Genomic DNA, 19,566 nt, shown 5'->3' with positions numbered 1-19,566 from the left:
TCTGTCTCTTTCTCCAACTGAGCGCAATCCTTCCAGCAAACTTCAGTGCAAAGCTTGTGCCCACAGGAGCCACATGGCTCTGATTAGCCAAGTGTCGCCACCGTGTGTTCACTACAGGAACTATTACAGGACAGGGAGAGGCTTCCCAATTTGTGTGCCAAATCTTCTATCTTTGGTTTTTCAATTTGTGAAATTGTTTTTTAAATGTGGGAAATGTATTTTGTCTAATTAAGGTGGACACAAGAGCCTTTTGGGGCCACGAGTAAAATTCCAAAAGCTCCACTGCAGCTAATGAATGAATCTTGTGGGGAGATTTTGTCAACTTCTGCTGCCATGGTCAAAGGTCAACAATTGATTTTCCACCTTAACCTTTAAGCAAACATCGACTGGAGGTTCTGAAAGAGCTCAGAAAAACATTATGGAAATTTCTGTGTTTAGGTAACTGTATGCTTTTCTTTTCTATATCAATGATGGCTGCATTCCATCTGTTGGAGGTCCTGTGTTTGTGTATGCAGGTTCACTGTCTTACAGGGCTTACAGGGACACCTAATGGAACTGAGCCATCATTAATACACCTGTGGTTTCCAAACCACGTCAAGTCAAAATGTCTGCTGTAACAAAGTACAACTACACAGCAACAACTTACAAATCATGACAATTAAATGGGATTTTTAGGGAAAGAGTGTAAATGTAGAAACAAGCATAGAAAAAATAAACAAACCAATTATTTTCCACAATAAGATAAGTCTTTGTTACGTGGCCCCTCCTGCAGTTATCAACTTTGCAATATCCCGTTAAATTTGTTAGATGGGATTTGTGGATGCTCTTGACAATGAACCAAAACCAGGGAGTATATTTTTAAATAAACAATGACCAAAAATGAACAAGGTAACGCAATGAAAGCTCCTCGGTCCCCAGCAGGCGGCGGGGCACCAAGCAGCCATTTTGTTCAGGCTGTTTCTGGTAGGCGTGATTTACAAGGTCCAGTGTTTACAAGAAGGAAAATATTCCGTAAAGGGAAGAAAATTTTTTTTTTTAAATACACCAATAATAAATTTAAGGAGTGTGAATAGTGAATTCAGCCTGGCCCTCTGCATGCACTTTATTGAGCTCATAATATTTCTGAGAATATTCCTATTTACACTCAAGATTTTCTGCAATAACTCCCCATTAAAATGTACTTTAAAATTTTCATAAATTTGAACATCACTGTACATTTGATGCTACTTGTGATGAAAATATGCATGTTTTCACACACTTCATTTGACTAAAATAAAAATCTGAGTTATGTGATTTAAACTGTTTGAATTGATCTCTCTGGATTGTTCAATAGTGATCCATCTGGTTTTGTATAGTATACCTTTTTATATTTTAAAAAATTTCCCCTCGGGGATTAATAAAGTATATACCTACCTACCTACCTACCTATTAACTAGATTAATTACCTGCATATCCAAATGTTATACTCATTTGTTTTGCGTCCATGCATTACATGTTACAGAGATAGATGAAAGGAGGAAAGAGGAAGTCGAAAGAGAAAATACAATGGTCTCTTGTGCCTGTATGTTAAACAGCAACACACACTGTAACACAATTATGAACTCCAGAGATTTACAGTATAGTTACCCCACCTCGCTTCTCCTCTGTAACTCCACACCTTGTTTCATTTTACTCGACTCACTTCTGGATTTTGACACATACTTTATCTTTTGCGTGTGTGTCTGCGCACAGAGACCACTTTGAAAGACTAATACCGGCATTTTTGTGGGGGCAGGAGAAGAATGGTAGCAATTTTACATCTCCGGTTCTCCCATATTGTGACCTACCTCTGCTCATTAGAGGGAAACATCATCCTCTCTGAAGTATGGTTTGATTTAACTGTTGCAGACAAAAGGAACAGCATGCATGAATAATGCTTTTGACTGGATTACTTACTATTGAAGAAGGTGAAATGGGTTGCTGCTAAGTGTCAGGACTTCACCTCTGATGTCCCTGCTCTTCGTCCAGGCCCAGGAGTCCATCTGGACATGGTCCATGGCTACCTGTTGGTGTCCCCTTCCCCGTGTTTCCTCCATATCATCCCTGGAGAGATGCTTCTAACTAGAGGCTTGAAATAACAGTCTAAATTTCCTGTGAACCTTCAGACAGCATGAGGGTGGGTACATTGTGTTAAGTGGTCTTTCATGTTGAATTCCAGTAATGCTGCAGACTGTACATCAACACATCTTTTCAGGGTCCCCGGTCCTGCTTCATTTGAGTGGCTGAGGAAATTAAGAATATGGTGATTATTACAGTTGAGGGATACAAAGCAGCCAACTGCAATAGCTGCCAAAAGCTCTGATCAAAACCAGTGCTGCGGTCAATTCAACATGTAAATAGAGACTGTGATCCATTTTCTAATGATGCGTAGCGTTCAGTCTCACTTTAACACATTGGACATAACAATTCCTTCATGCCAGAGGTATGGATTATGAAATAGTGGAATATCTAAGAACATAACTCTTCTCGATTTCATTTAATTGTGTTTAATATATGTACACTCTCAGCTGAAACTTCTTAAAGCTGCAATGTGCAAGTTCAAGGACTTCAAGTGGTTTGAGTGCCGACTCCTGTTGTATCTGAGCTTCTTGGGGGACCGCAGACAGAAAGAGGCAGACCCAAAAGTGTGTGTGTTCGCATGTGCATGATTTCACATAACATTTCAATTAACACAACAAAGGACTTTTGTGCTCCGGCGATATCACACAGAGAGCAAATTCAAACAAAGTAACTCGAAATAACTGTCAAACCAGAAGAAATTGGGCATGACTGATTGCAGTGTGGAGAAACGTGTGAGGTGATGTGCATCACATGTAAGCTATGTTTCCATGTGAGGGACCCCTTTACATTTTCAGTTGAAGCAGACAGATGAGTTTAACCTAAGCTGTGTTTAGGTGGTTTTCTCTGTAATAAGGAGCCTCAGAGGAGTGGAAGGGGATTCAGTGGGGGAAGACCTCACCGCCGGGCCGATCGAGTGCTGAGATTATTTCTGACATTGGCCTATTTTTTTTCTCCTTGATGTCCATCGACTTCATTTTGCCTAAAGTAGGATACGATTATTAAAATTGCAACCATGCATGGTGAAAGTCATCTAACTTTCATGTTGGCGTGGATTAGGGTTCTAAAGGTCTCTTTGAAGAGCAGATCCCTGGAGCTTTCTGCCGTGGCCACAGCACATGGACAGGGAAGCTCTTTGTTACAAAGTTGGCAATGATGTCTTAGTCAATAAAAGTGAATGAGAGGATGAGGCTGATGGTATAGCCTTTTCAAAAAATCTGCTACATCTTCTCAGTATTTTCTGCTTCTTCCAAACTTTCTCTCTTTCCCTGCATATCCTCATGACACTAATAATTTGTGCTTATTATATGATTTTCTTTGCATCCCCTTGAAAATGTGTTAGCACTTTGCGCATTCTTCAATCAGCAGATAACTCAGGACAGTTTCCGCCACAGTTTAGACGGCCTTAAACGGCTGACAGATAGTATTTGCCTCATTGAATCGCTTGTATCTCCAAACCCCCACCTCTGTCAAAACCAGAATGGCTTTGGAACAGATTGCAGTCAGTGCTAATATATAACAAATGCAGGACTGCCAGATACTTTTCCAGATCACTCTCCTTGCATTAAAGAAAAGGAAATCTTCACTAAGAATAAAACACTATAAAACACCCAATTCTCTGCAATTTATCTCAAAAACCTCTCAGAAACTCAAGATAATATATAAATGTATGCTCCAGTGCCAACATACTGTCTTGTTCTTCTCTGCAGGCTCTTAAATTATGTGAGGTTTTAGTCAGCAAATCAATAATGACTTGCAGTTGAATGCATGCAGCACACAATTCATTAGGGGGTTTACATTTTCCCTGTTTTGTTTGTTTTTAGTGCAGCTCATTGGGGGTGGGGGTAAATGGAGCTACGAGAAAGCAGCTATTTTGAGAATAAATCAGGCTAAAAGAGTAAAAGCACACATTAGCAGTAAAGTTTCCATTTTAACGTGTTTATTTACGTTACAGTTTTAAGCTTTAATATATACTTCATTTAAAATTCTAGAAAAAGGTGCAGGAGATCTCTCCATCAAACACACACTCCACAGGACAATGAGCCATATAAGTGAGCTGTCTCCTGAAGTATTTGTCCGCTTATTGACTGAGAGCCAAAGTAAGAATTGGAGACGATACTGGACACAATCCAGTCTCCTTTTCACACCACTGGGTTCAACCGTGTGGACAGAAACGTTCCAACTCATCTCGTCCCGAACAGTTTTTATGGCCTCACACATCATCCTGTGCACTTCGGCTCCAGACCTGGAAAATTTAGAGATGGTGATGACTCATGTGCTGCCTCTACTTCTATTAATCCTGGGTTTTTTGGGATTGCCTGAGACTTTGTTAACCTCACACACTCTGTCAAAGCTTGTTCAGATCTAACGGGCAAGAGGTGATATCATGCTTTAACAAGGTTGACCAGTTTGGATTCCCGACTTTCTTGTTTTTGGCACAACATCATTCAGGTTTACAATTAACACACTAAAGTTCCTTAATAGTAATACAAATGGACGTTTTTCAGGGAAAAAAACAAAGAAGTGGAATCTTAAATTTCAAGGATACATATTCTCAACTTTTAAATGGACATGATGGATTACAAGAAATTACAGGCAAGTATAAAGTACATCCATGTACATTCAAGTATGTTCATGGTAAAGCGTTTTCATTACAAAAGCCTAGTTACTGTTAGGAAGGGGGTGCTTGTTATCAATCATTTTTTAATTATCAATAAAAAAAAAAAAATCCTGTACTGTGTAAGAATAATTTTGCTTAATGTTTGTTGACTCAGTTACTCGCCTAGTCCTGTGCTATTTCTTGCAGGTATTCCTGGCACTGGAGCTGCTTGTGTTTATTGCGTCTCTCTATGCTGTTCTTCTCTCTCTCCGCTCTCACCTCACCCAAACTGGCAGAGGAAGATGGCCGCCCAGGTCTGAGCTTGTTTAAAATAAATAAAACTTGAATTTAACTGAATTTGTTTTCTATTAACAAGTAATGGTGAGAGATTGCAGTTTTGAATCTAGCAATTACTAATTACTAAATTAGTCCGAATTTTCCACTTGTCATTACTCTAAAGAGCTTGCTGCAATAGTGGGGTCTCTTGTTGATGGTTTCAGACTGAAAATCTTCGTCCAGTACTACTGCCTTTCCAGTGGGAATATTATCTGAGATAACTGTTGCTCAGCTGAATAACTGGACATACAGCATATCATAAAATGAGTCCTTGGTATTTTGGAAACCTGGCTTTGGATTTCATGGACGAAAAGTGATGGTATCTAAAGTTATTTAATGATGATATTAAGTGGGAATTTAATAATTAGTTTTGTAAAGGACAGACTGGGATAAGTCAGGTGTTATGAAAGCTTCCCTTTTCTTAACTGTAATACTTAATTACTTATGCCTGAGTAGAGGAAACGTCTCCCACAGGGAAAACCACAAGAACCAGAGTAAAACCTCATTGCTTTCCTTGCTCCTTATTTGAGGACTTTGAGAATGATGTCTTTGTCCACCACGTTGCCCTCTTCCTGCAGGAGAGCAATGAACAGGACGCTCTAAAAACACACGGCTCGGTGCCAGCTCCAGAGAAAGCCAGTTGGACATCTAATAGCTGTGGACCAGGCCAGCTTAATGTAAGCCTTATTGTGATTACCTGATGTAATGACAGCCAATCCAAATGCAGCCTGTAAGCCATTACGAGCCAAACAAGAGGAACACATTATACGTTGCACTACGTTAGCCTGACAGGGCCTGAACAATGTAGGGTGAAAAAGTTTCCACCCTCTTACTGACTCTTAAGGGAATAGAGAGGAACTGTTTATAGCAGTTATACATCCCACGTGACACAGATTTTACCTTTGAAGACTAGCAGTCGGCCTTAAAAGCCCCATCAGCAATCTTAATGTAAACACAGAAAAAAAGATTGTAAACATTAATTTAGATCTCGCTCTTTATAGTCAGAAATGCCTCGTAAAACGTGTCTGCTAGAGTTTGTGTCAATAAAATCACAGGAAATGTAAATTAGCAGTAATAGTCAGCTGTAACATAATGTCATCATACATCAAACTCTGAAGATACGCGACAGAAAATACAGCTTGATTGGTCAATTAGTTCCAGCTCAGGAACTTAAACTGTTTGCCATGTATTTTGGAGGTAGATTAGAGAAAACAGGTAGATTGAGCTGATTGTGTTGCTTTAGAATGAGTGATACAGACATACATGACAGAAATTGACGTAAAATGTGTAATCTGCGGTTTGCGGCCAATTTTCCATTTCGTGTTCAGCTCCCTGTGCTGTGCATCGGTGCACCTGATTTTCTCCCCTCAGTCCAATTACCTAAATTGTAGTCAATTTACATCCAAACATCCGAGTTGTGAAAAGTTGACACCAATCCAATACCTGCAAATAGTTCAAGCTGTTTCATTCACTCATTCCCCTTGTGAAAAACGACATACAAAAAAAACAACTTGCTTCGGCTCATCTGTTTGTCTTTAGATATAGCCTGTGGGATCCCCCGACCTTCTGACACTTATAACTATCCTATAGCTCCTATCGTTAATCAGGATTACAGCGACTATCTCATTACACAAAGAGACTTGCGAGGGAGGGAGAGAATCCATCAGTTTATACTTCTCTGCTCGCCTGAGGAATGTCTTTTGAGAGGCACTGACTTTTTTTTCTTCGGAGCACTTAATTCTCCTGAAAGCTTGTCCTACGACTTGGCTCGCTCACTGCCGGACAGGATCTCTCGAGAATAATTTCCCAACTGAATAAAAGGCTATCATTAATACCACCCCACACAGTCTTGTTTCAGGTTTCTCTGGTAAATGCTCAAGTTTTTTTTAAATCCTGGTCTGGTCAGGCGATCACAGCTGCTCTGAACAGCAGCTGTTTGTTTGTTTTTTTAAATTAACGTTATCGATAAATATTCCTGATTGTGTGACATTCATCTGCCCGGAAATTAAGAGTTTTTATTGTGTAACCAGAAATAAAAAAATAAAAAAGGGGAAATGATTTAAAACATGACCACAGTTCTTTTATGTAAGGTTCTTTTTTTATTAGCGGTGAATGTGTTAGTTGTCACGATTTTATCTGTGGTTCAGGTTGAGAGGCTATTTCGGTGGTTTTGGAGGACATAAAGACGGGGAAGGCACCAGGTCCGTCATGGGAGAAGTGGGGGGAGGGGGCCCCAAATGGCTGATTTAAATTTAGTTTGGTATTATCTCTATTTCATGATATCGTTCAAGTTAGAGATAGAGAGAGAGAGAGAGAGAGAGAGAGAGAGAGAGAGAGAGAGAGAGAGAGAGAGAGAGAGAGAGAGAGCGTGCAGAGGTATCCTGTTGCTGAGCGTGAGTGGAGGCAGAGTGGCGGAGGAATCATGTGATCACAGTCGGGCCGGTGCGTCCAGTCCTCTCCTGGAGCTGAGAGACCTTCAGGGCGATGTCAACCAGGGGAGCCAGCATCACCTGGATGAGGAGATAACCCGAAGAGCAGAGAACATGAGGTCATGTACACACATATACACATCCTTCAATACATGCAGCCCTACTCCAGTTCAGATGTTTTCCTTAAAATAAGTATTCAAAAGTTAAAGCTTAGCATAAAGCACAGGGGAGACGACTAGCCTGGCGGTAGCAACTCTAAAAAATTTAAAAAAAAACCTCATTAACTAGAATATTAGATCTCATTTGTTTAATCAGTATAAGTATTTTTCATAATTTTACTTATGGACAATGCCAGCCAAGTTTCACCCTTCTTTCAGAGTCTAAGCTAAGACATGCTAAACATTTCTTAGCGTTAACTTCATGTGTAAATCACTGATAGGAAAGCAACATTTCCTAAAATCTCAAAAATATTCCTTTGAAGTGATGCTGACATAAATCAACTATTTTAAATCTTAACAAATTACAGAATTTGTTCACTCACACAACTAGACTCAAGGTGTCTCTGTAACATTAACATTATTGACTCAAGGTGTCTCCGTAACATTAACATTATTGATTAAAGGTGTCTCTGTAACATTAACATTATTGATTAAAGGTGTCTCTGTAACATTAACATTACTGATTAAAGGTGTCTCTGTAACATTAACATGACTGACACTGAAGTTGATTAAGACCCAATGCAAGACTTGAAGGTGGCCTTCTGTGCAGAATACCTTTTATTATCAGCTAATCATAAAATAATCTGTGAAACATCAGCTTTTGTGGTCTTTCCAGAGATCTGCCAGAATAAAATTACCTTCTGAAATCTGTCTACAAGAATATAAACAACACAATGGTCATGATTGGCATAACGCAATGTGATTGACAACAAATGAACAGAAAAAAAAACTGATTCACAAAACTTGGTATGAACTACAATAACTGTTTTCACAAAAAAATAACTCACAGATCCAGAAAGGAAAAACACATAAAAACTAAATGTGAAAATGTTAAGATTTCTGTCGTGTGTTCTCATCGATCTGCAAAATAGTTTTGGTGAAGTGCTTTCTTTTCTACTCTAAATCTGCTCATATCAAGCGGTAACCCTCTGGGTGTGTAAATCAAACGGACCCAAAGTCAGCAAACTGAACCATTAACCCAGTGGCCATTTATCTGTCAGGTTAAGATTCTGAAGTAGTATGTTTCTGCTTATCTCTTCATTGATGGTGTCGGAGCACCGGAGAGGATAAAGGGCTGGAGTAGAACATTTATTCACATTTTTCTTTCTTGTCTTGCTCTCTTGTTCTACATCACCTCCCTGTCCACACCCGTCAAAACGACTTTATGAAGTGTCTCGTTGGAACTCGCGCTCTTTATTTTTTTCCCTCGTGAGAAGTCTCCCTCTCTTCATTCTGGCCCTGATAAGCTGCCATAACTCAAGACTTGGCCAAACATCTCCATCATCTCCCATGTTGAATAAAATCTCTGGAACTCGTTTTTTGTTGTTGAGAGCTCCACCCAATGCAAGCTGGCCTTCCGGCACTTTACAGATGATTCCAGCCAGCCTGAGGGGGATGTGAGGCCCATTACAGCAAACATGTGCCTGCGGTAACCTATAGGCCGATGATAGAGTAACAAACGATATTAACATCGTTATTTTTTCTTTTCTGATTTTTTTTTTTCACCCATAAGAATATTCACAAGAAAAGAAAAATCTTTTGTTCTGGTGCTCGTTCCACGAATGTTTATATTCCTATCTGATGACATCATTGTCTAATATTCTTGCTGGATCTCCCCAGCTGGAGTTACTCCACATTGTCCTGACCTGTGGGTCCTGGTAAATTTTCTGGGGATCCTTCTCATAGCTGTCTATGTAGAGCCTGACGGTTGCTCCCGCACTGCCTGTACCGCTGAGACGGAAAATGATCCTGGAACCATCAGAGAAGATGATCCGGAGGCCCTGAGACAGCGAGAGACACAGAGAGACACATAGAGAGACAGAGGATGATGATCAATGAAAATTTACACATGTGGCGGAATAATGTATGAGGTGCAATTACTCACACTGTTGCATGCAGTTTGGATATGACTCCATAGATATTTAACTGAATTTTTGAATGACATCATTCCTATTAATATATCATTTTAAAACATGGTGGGATCACTTCCAAATATCAATGTTTGACTGTAATGACGAAGCTCTAGTAGGACTTGAAGCGAATTGGACAGATGTGACATTTGAGTGTGAGCACGTGGGGATCCCGAGCCCGTCTTAAACATCAATATTGAGGGGTAATCAAGGCATTTTTTTTTTTTACTCAGCTATATTCAGCCCCGCTCCTTTGTTTTATGTCAGCTACCGCGGGGGTGTCATCCACTGAGACGACAATTTGTAGCACGATTCAGAAGAGTTTTCTGACAACTTTGAGTTTTTCTTGACTTTACTATCAGATTGGGATTCGGTATCAGCAAATTCGACATATTAAATGACTGGAATCGGGAGCAAAGACACTTCAATCAGGATATCCACAGAGCACAACACTGTTACGGGACATGATCTAAATAACAGACGGTGTCTGATGATGGATGGAAAACGGAGAGAACACAAGTTTTAATCATCTCTGTTATGCAGCCTCCCTACCTGGTTTTTGGACACACTTCCATCCACAGGATCTGTGTAGGCGAAGTTGTCAGCAACAGCCACCTCATAAGTCTTATCGCCCGATGACAACTTCTTTCCTACAAAGGATGGGTCGAACATTGCCGTCTCCAGGTCCTTAATCATCTTGTTGGCAGCGTCTGAGTCAACCTCCTCATAGTCGTACCTGGATGTAAAGATGGACATGAGATAGCTGGTGATTTGTGGTCGTACGATAATTGCTTTAACTTTGATTTTAAGCTAGCTATTTGAATTGATTCTCATGTTCTGCAGTTCTCTTATTTGCCACTGGAAGGTGCCAAAGTACCATTGAGCATCCTACATTCCTGCATAGTCCCAGGAACTTTTCTTAAATCTGTTTCAACAAGTCCTTGGGACCAACAATTATTAAAAGAAATATTTCCACCTCTTTTGGCACTCAAGCTTACATTTCATAAACTGTTCTACGGGCATCATTCCTGACCTGGTGAAGAAGTTCCTGCCAAACTTCTGCCAGTGATCCTTCATGATCTCCTCCACGCTCTGTTTCCTGGTGGCTAAGATTGACAACCACGCCAGCACCGCCCACAAACCGTCCTTCTCACGGATATGGTCTGAGCCTGGTGGGCAGCAGAGAGAGGAGAAGGGATGTCATCAAGTAGGTAAGTGAGGGGCGCTGCCTTCTCTTACTGGAGTCCGAGCCACATCAATCTGACGACTCTCTCTCACCAGTGCCGAAGCTCTCCTCTCCGCACAGTGAGAGTTTCCCAGCGTCCATCAGATTCCCAAAGAACTTCCAGCCAGTCGGAGTCTCGTACAGCTGCATCTGCAGAGCTTTAGCCACACTGGAACAGATTGGCACACATAATAAACCACATGAGAATAAGCAGATATGTCACTGGTGGGTGTTTAAGCACTTTTTCAATTTACTGAAGGAAAACTTCAAATAAGCCGTTAAGTCGAGTGTTGTTTTCTTTCTTTTTTTTTTACTTGTCAAGGGCTCCACTGGTGGGCATACTGCGGGCCAGTCCTTTGACACCGGTCTTCTGGAAGTAAGGGATGCTGGTAATGTTGGCAGCGATGACAGCCACAGAGTCTGATGGGTTCACAAAGAAGCTGTGTTTACCCAGCACCATGTTGCGGTCCTGAGGAGGAGTTAAAAAAAAAAGAAAAAAAAAAAAGAAGAAGAAAGGTGGCACAGAGATATCAGGTTCAACAATCACAAATAACTGACGTGACTTACGAATACGTTTTCTGAGCTGGTAAATATTTGTTCAGTAGTGGCAGAAGGTAACTTCAGTCCTAGTGCTTCTTAAGAAGTTACTGAATCCCATCATATGCTGAAGATTTCAAAATTCAAAACAAAAACCTTCATCTGAAAGTATTTCTTAAATAGCTATATGAATTTTGAAGGTAACAGAAGGATGACAAATTGAGTAAGTATGCCTTAATGATTTCTTCTTTTTTTTTCAATCACATTGGCAGCACTGTTATATTTTATCTGTTCTTTTCATGAAAAATGAGATAAGTGTCTGGGGGATAGCTACAGAGACTGCTAACTGAAAACATTCACTGTCTTCATTAAATGTTGTGCCAAAGTCAAAATGAGTTCAGTTCGGTCTCACCCTGGGACCCAGGCCCATTATTTTGATTACTAACTCTGGTTTATTAAGGAAAAAAAATTCAAAATTAAAATCATAATACACCAGAGTTTATTACATTCATTTTATGTGAGCTGACATCATAGATTCAAATCCAGTTCACCAACTTCACAACTCTGCTCTCACCTCTCTCCAACACGCTGTCTGATTTCATAGCTGTAAAATCATTTTCTCCGGAAAAAAAAAAAGAAAAAAAAAGCTACACCACTTACACCATCACCGTCGAAGGCGGCTCCGAAGTCATACTCTCCGCCTTTCATGGTGTTGACCAGGTCGGCGGCGTAGGTCAGGTTGGGGTCAGGGTGGTGGCCACCGAAGTCCTCCTGGGGGACACAGTTGACGGCTGAGTTGGCAGGAGATCCCAGCTCTTCACACACTATCTTCTTCACATACGGGCCGACCACTAGAGGGAGGGAGTGTGTCATTAAAAGGTGCCATCATATCACAGCCAGGGACATTTGAGGAATAAAGCACTCAACTCCTTTACACTGTTATGCGCAAAAAATGTGATCTTTTCTTATTATATGCTTCTCCTGTTGTAATTTTTTTCAGACTAATTGAAGAACCCAGTTTCCCCTATCTGCAGTTTAGGTCCAAATCCCCTCTTTGCTATTCCCCCCCCCCAGTCACAAAGGTCTAAAGTTGTGAAAACCTGTTCCATACCTCCGTGCATAGCATCCAGTCGGACGTTAATGTGGCTGGCTCCAGAGAGAAGCTCCTTCAGCGCAGCGAAGTCAAAGATTCCCCTCAGCATCTCAGCGTAGGCCTCAACCGAGTCCACGATCTCCACTGAGACAAATCAAGAGGACACAGAGCACAATTAACATGGCGATAGATGTTGGGTAACAAATTCACAAAAATAATATCATTTTATGAATTTCATAAGTCACCAACTGGATTATTTTAATAGTTCAAATGACCAGATCATGTTTGAAAAGAGCAGAGAATAAAATAAAAAAATTTAAAAAGAAAAAAAAAAGAATTTGTTATTCAATTTCAGGTTTCTGGTATTCATTTATTGAAGTGGAATAAACTGTTTATCTTTAAGTTGAAGGCAGGACTCTGCTCTCCATGCTGATGTACCTGTGAAGGGCTTGAAAGTGTCCACTTCAAAGGTCTGCTTTCCGATCTTGGACAGATCCACTTTGAGCTCTGGGCAGATGTGATACTCCTGCAGGCTTTTGCTGATCTCGAATATTTTGTTTGTGATGGCCTCCGGAGCAGGGCCTGAGGACAAAGTAAAAGGATGTTAAATGTACAGTGCAAAATATGAAGTGGTGGCCAAAAATGAAGTGGCCAAAAAAATGTAACTGAAAAGGACATTTTTCTCCATTGCTTGGACTGAAACATAGCGATCTGTGGGTCTGTGAACTCCTCTCACCTCCACTGGAAATGTTATACTTGATGCCAAAATCTCCATTGGGGCCTCCTGGGTTGTGGCTGGCTGTGAGGATGATACCACCCACTGCCTTTATCTTGCGGATCACACAGGAGACTGCTGGGGTGGACATGATGCCATTCTGACCGATCACCAGGCGATTAATCTGCAGGCAGGGACACAAAGCACATGCACGGATCGATGCACACATGAATAAACTCACAGACACAAGGGGGGGGGGGAGAGAGTCTACAATGGTCTAATCTAGTCTTTCAAAAAAAAAAAAAAAAATTGAGGTCGGAATATGACCGATAAATGTATGTGGACTGCAAAGTTTGATTGATTTAAGCGCACCAGTGAACAACATTGCAAAGCCAGAAGCAAGATTATTCAGCCCATTCATTGGTTTGAGGGAATCTCTGAAATCAAAGACCATCTGTGAATGAGAAGAATCAATAATATGCAAATCAGAGTGCAAGCTGAGATTCAGATACTGACACAATATCATGGTTACCTTAATTGAATTTCTTTGTTATGATGTTACCAAGACAAAACAACAATTATTTCAATACTTTATTATTATTTTTTTTTACTTTTCTGAAAGGGTTCATTGTTGCAGAAGGTGTTAAATAAAAATAGTGTGTATCTTGACTCCTGTTTTAGTTCTGAAACCATGCCTCTATCTCAGTATAGGAGCTCTGTCTACTCAAGCGGGGAGTGGTTTGCTTCGTGTAAACATGTGAACAGCGGCGCCTCTGTCTCTGCAACTTAGTGCGTGAAGCCATTTCCCCACAACCTAATTTCCCAACACCCAAAAAAAAAATTGCAAAAAGCAGCCCAGATCAGGCATCGTTGTGCAACGTGAACCTACTGGTTTCACGGACGAACCTCGCATTTAAAAAGATGCTTCTTTGCAATAGCCACAACAGAGACAGGGCGGCTGCCTCCAGAGAGAGAGAGAGAGAGAGAGAGAGAGAAGGTCACAGATTATAAACGGAAACCATCATATCCCGTCCAAACATGGTGACCGAGGCTACCTTGTGCACGCATTTGACCGTGTTACCAATGACACGAGAGCACGGATGACTAAAGGGCTGAAATTAAGAATACAACGTAAATGTATTGGATGTATTGTATTGTATGCACTTGAACGTGCAGTTCCCATCTGTGCAGCCGACATATGCAGGGCAACGTGACCAGCTGCACGTCACGCCCCCTGCTCTCCTGCAAATCCTTTCAGGCAGCGTTGAAGGCAGCCAGTGGTGGCCTCCCATCACAGCTCCTTATGAAACAACACAACGTAAAAAGGCCATCATGCCTCCGTTAACAACCTCCAAAACGAGTTTTGCTCATTTTGTAGAATTGTAAAAGACTAAAGCTGCGATTGTTTGTGAAATCCACAGTAATAATAATAATAATAATAATAATAATAATAATAATAATTTTAAAAAAAAACCAGGGGGTTCAGTCTTCTACACTAAAGCCCAGACGTCCTGCCAGTATGTAAATGTCAAAGGTAGGCGTTTTTTTTTATACAAGTGGCCTCCTTCGTGCACTTTACCCAAAAGATCACTGCGGTCAAGCAGGCCACCGGACACGGGAGCTGACGACACCTGCTGTCAGGGGGCTCACTGACTGCTCCGGACCCGACGAGAGGCGTCAAGGAGTTCCCCGTAAAACAGCATTTTTGATGAAATTCAGGACGAGTGTTTACCACACTCGTAAAGGCAGAAATGTAGAAACCGCGCAGGGGACGAGGGAAGCTTGCAGGAGCACGCAGGTTTAGTTAGCTCACGATAACATTCATTTAAAAAAAATAAAATAATAATAAAATAGGTATTTTGAATGACAGCAGAACTTTCACAGGAAAGCGATGACGTCGGCCACGTCGCAGGATCTATTATGACATTTGCCAGCTAACAACGTTATAAATTGACAGTTGGGACAGTTAGCACGAAGCTAGTTCAGTCCCTCGACCCAAACTGTTTTTAAAAACAAAAATAAAAAAAGGTGAGCGGTATGTCCTTCTGCTACTGACCCCGTTGGCAGCTGCGATCTGAACGATCAGCTGAATCGCGTCTTTCATGAAAAACCTGCCATCCCCCCCGACCACCAGGGTGGCTGCCTGGCGCTCGGCAGGCTCGACGACGGAGATGGTGCTCTGGATGAAGTTTTCCGCATAATGCTGGTTCTGCTGGAACACCGTCACCCTCTTCCTCAGGCCGCTCGTCCCGGGCTTCTGGTCCGCGTACGGCTTGGTCTTCACTGTCGTAATTTTCCCCATTTTCGATCTCTCCCCCCCCCCTAAGTGAGCGCCCTATGTCACCCCGGCAGTCTCGTCCGAGGAGGAGACGACTCACTTGCAGAGCCAGAGCAGCCACACACACACACGCTCTCACCCCGGACAACTCCCTCCTCCCTCCTCCCTCCCTCTCACCCTCTCACCCCCGCCCTCTCGGTTTAAAGGGCAAGTAGGGACCACGGAGGATTTCCTCAAATTTAACAAGCAACTACAGAGGCAGATCGTTTTAATTGCCGTCAAATATTCTTCTGTTTTTGGATATTGGCGAAATCTAAACAATTAAAAAAAATAATATTGTTGTGGTGAGAAAATGTACAATATTTTTTTTTTGTAGCTCCCCTACAACCTCCCCACCACCCTTATCTTTGACATTTCATAACATGAAAGTGAATGAAAATCAATCAAATAGGGGCGCCTAAGTCTGCCTGCCATTGTCATTAAACACAAATGTAATGTACACAGTGTTGTATTGTGAATACCCTGTTTTTAAACCTCCTACTAGTCGACCGATGTTGTAATCATTTAACTATTGTGAGTTACAGGGATATGAATCTTTCTCATCGCTATCATCCATCCCATATGATGTGAACATAGAATTAGTGTCTGAGACCCAATGGCCACCCAAACCAAAACCCCAAAGCAGGTCCGTTCATTTTTTTTGTTATTTGGATGTTTCATGTTGAATTTATTTAGTTAAATGTTTCTGTAAATTTTGCTTTCCAACATAATGATGAAAATGCTGTTATGCAAAATGTGCATGCACACTGCCAGGTAAATACATATATGAGAAATGCTAAAACTTTTATTTGCACATTTTAATTTTAATTCTTTTATTTAGAACTTTTTCAGACACCCATCTCAGGAAATATAGAACTAAATTTTGACATAAAGTCTTCCCATGTTTCAAAACTACACATTCGCAAAAACAAAATATAGAGGACAGGTTCTCAGTGGTAGCTTTGGCCCTGGTGGTGCAAAATAATATGCACCCAGCTTAATGCTTAATTTCTGTATGCAGCCATCCTGTTTAAGTGCAGCTGAATAATGTCCTGTAGTACGCAACATTGCACTCTTTACTTATTTTAGAAATGCAGGTTTAAAAGAAAAGATGGCAGACTTATCCTAATGAAGGATCTATGAAGCTTCACATTTAAGTCATGCTTGAGGTCAAATAATATGCACAGAGGGGTCAATGACTGCAAGGCTTGTTGTAACCTTCTCACCAGTTATAGAGATCTGAACAGAAGAGTAATAACATATATAATTCTCTATTAGGTGAAAATAATTTCAAGTTGGCAAAGTTACCAATAAAGTTCTATGACAGAAAGGTATTGCAATACAGCAACACTTTATTTCAGTGGGGAGAATTTTTCAGGGAGAAAGTTGTGAAATAGTTCACATTGAGACACTGCTGTTTGCCTGTTGCATCAGAGTGTGTTTGATCATCACAGCCAGTACAAAGTTTACCTTCAAGATCTGTCATCATAACAGTTGGGCATATCTATACATGTATGAGTGTGGAAGTTAAACCATGAAACTCATCTGTATATATAGTCAGGACAAAAAAAAAAAAAAAAGTCAAGTGCAAACCAAAAGTGGAATTAATTCATTCTCAGTTCTTTCAGTTTAGTCAAACTAGTGCCTTATTTAGTTGTGAATGATTCCCATTTTACAATTTTGAATTTTTTTTTTAATTTTTTTATTTTTTTTACTGAAGTTAAAGTGAATTACAACATAAAATTAAAACTGCAAGCAGTAATATACGGGCCCTCGCACGCTGCACGTCGGGGATCCAGCGGGTCGTGGCCGCCGGCTCCCTGACATGCAACACGCCATGGTCCGCATATTCCCGCTTGCAGTTTTAATTTTTTTCTCGATCTCATTCCTTATTCTTCTTTAAAAAAATTTTTTTTAAAAAACATTTTTGGCGGCTTTAACGTCTTCAAAACTCATGAAAGTTGGTGCCTGACGCATATGCAAAGTTTCGTGAGGTTTGGAGCATCGTTTGACATTAAATATCAACTTCCTGTGTCACGGCTACAATCAAACTTAGCTGCATCGCCCTGGCTATACTATATACTGTATAGTATAGAGTATATACTCAATGCTCTATGCTCTATACTATATACTATATACTCTATACTCTAGTCTATACTATATACAAAAATGAATTTTGGGTCACGTTTGGACGACATTACTTTTTTTGAATATTTCGGACGACATAGTGACTTTTTTTTAATAATATTTTGGACAACATACTTTGGATATTTTGAATTACTTTTTTTTTTTTTTATCACTTTTTGAAGTATGACCTTTTTCTGAACTGACATGCATGCCTCAAGTTACTTCTCACTGAGGCAACTTTTCTGAAAAATTAAAGCCTCTTTTGGACTTTTTTTTTGTTTGAGCTTTGTATTGTTGTTGACCTTTGGTTTGGTACCAATACAGTTCATGGCTTACCTTTAGAGAGACTCACCTTATGTTCAAACCCTTGGTGAACCACATGGCTTACTCTTACAGGGATTCTCTCTGTGTACCGTGGGACTCATCCTCTGTAAACCATGTGTGATATCTGAGGGGGGCTTGAACCCGTGTCTTCATGAGGTTGTTTTCAGCTGTGTGTCTGAATTGCAGACCCCTGGACTATCTTCGGCGCCAGAGGATGAGATGCGGCAGGAGAAAGTGGTTCACGGAGTTCACTCAGAGCTTCCAGAGACTGAACCGATAGTCTGGTTAACTCAACAGCTAAAAGATTCTACTTCACCAAGGTTGCTATTAATGGTTCAGATTCCACCTCGGCCTGTTGATGGTGATTCAACTTTTAGTGAAGTTGAAACGTTTGGAGAAGTTGAAAAAGTTTTGCATACACTACACATTACAGGAAGATATTTAATATCACTGCAGACCCCCTTGAAAACACATATATCTACTATCCAAAGAATGTCTGCGGCATTTTGGTTGCATTTAAATGAATGTTTGTAGATGGTGGAGTTATAGGTTGCAGTGAGCCAAAGATTTGTCACAATGCTGTCTAATGCCTAGGAAGGTTGGTGGCGCAGTGGTTAGCACTGCTGCAGCTCAGTAAGGAGGGTGGGGGTTTGATTCCCAAAGTTTTTCACTGGGAGAGATGTGTGTACCAAGTTTCATAAGTTTTTGAGTATGATAAAGCCTCCAAAAATGCAGTTTTTTACATAGAATCATAATAATCTCTTGGATAACAACAGGGCTTTCGCACCATCGGTGCTCGGGCCCTAAATATACTACTGTTAAATCTTTCTTAAAACACACAAAATGTATTAGGATCTTAGGCTCGACAGTTCCACAAAGTATATTTAAAATAGCTCACAACACTGAACCTCAGCAGCAAGCAGTCGAGTGACACTAAACCGCTGTGTTGGGAAAAGAAGAGCAGACGGGGGGTCAGGACATTAAAGACATCTCACATGCCATGTGACATTTAGTTCCCCGGCTCTACTATTTCAACAGAAAAAGTCAAAGGGCAAATAATGGCCTGGGAGATATAAATAGGAGGTCAAGCCTGCACTCAACGAGAAAGGCCAAGGGCAAGTAAAGTTTAGACCTGAGCGCAATGCAAAGGAATGCATTTCATTGCCAACCTTAAATCCCCACAGCCCTACTGTATGAAGAGTATCGAGACCAATAGCTGCACATAGATTTCATTCAGGACTGACACAGATCGTAAGTAAGTTGAGAACTCTTGATCTCAATGTGAAAATCACACCGAAGCATTGACATGGAGTTTTGAGTCCAAAAGTCCTCTCGGGTGAAATTAGGTTGAATTTGTATTATTATTAGCTTCCTCACATGTCCAACAGGAAAACTGGACATAGGATTTTTATAAGTGATATCTGTTCCAACTTGAATTAAAAAAAAAAGTTTACTTTTGATTGAGATGTCGTTGCAGTCACCTTTTGTTTTCTATGTGAATTAACTGCTTTGTATTTGTAAATCCAGCTTCCGCTTCATCAAGTAGATACAAATGTGCTGACTTTCCAGGGAAAATTATTCAAACGCAATAAACCTGCAAGATCACAGAGACTTAAAGACACAGTGAAACAGCTTTTCG

General features: G+C 40.7%; 1 protein-coding gene across 1 annotated transcript; it reads right to left on the bottom strand.

Annotated features, from left to right (window-relative positions):
• Positions 1–7,108: 7,108 nt before the first annotated feature.
• pgm1 (phosphoglucomutase 1) lies at positions 7,109–15,507 on the bottom strand. The gene is made up of 11 exons (XM_069704781.1): positions 15,216–15,507; positions 13,181–13,343; positions 12,883–13,026; positions 12,463–12,588; positions 12,012–12,202; positions 11,129–11,283; positions 10,868–10,983; positions 10,623–10,758; positions 10,142–10,325; positions 9,326–9,460; positions 7,109–7,542 (listed from the first exon to the last, which is right to left on the bottom strand). The coding sequence occupies exons 1-11, from the start codon at positions 15,459–15,461 to the stop codon at positions 7,453–7,455; spliced, it is 1,686 nt and encodes a 561-aa protein (XP_069560882.1). The 5' UTR covers positions 15,462–15,507; the 3' UTR covers positions 7,109–7,452.
• Between the last annotated feature and the right edge of the window lie 4,059 nt (positions 15,508–19,566).

The sequence above is a fragment of the Brachyistius frenatus genome, unplaced genomic scaffold, assembly GCF_029030835.1.
Source record: "Brachyistius frenatus isolate BFR_SWC_R1_liver_20210118 unplaced genomic scaffold, ASM2903083v1 Contig_52, whole genome shotgun sequence".
NCBI lineage: Eukaryota > Metazoa > Chordata > Actinopteri > Embiotocidae > Brachyistius > Brachyistius frenatus.
This window is presented reverse-complemented; position numbering and strand designations above follow the sequence as displayed.

Excerpts from the sequence above, each read along its gene's own strand:
- pgm1 (XM_069704781.1), bottom strand. The coding sequence starts at position 15,461 with ATGGGGAAAATTACGACAGTGAAGACCAAGCCGTACGCGGACCAGAAG. Across the intron at positions 10,759-10,867 it reads AGAGGAGAGCTTCGGCACTG|GCTCAGACCATATCCGTGAG; the intron begins GTGAGAGAGAGT and ends GCTGCCCACCAG. Across the intron at positions 9,461-10,141 it reads GAAGTGTGTCCAAAAACCAG|GGCCTCCGGATCATCTTCTC; the intron begins GTAGGGAGGCTG and ends TCGCTGTCTCAG.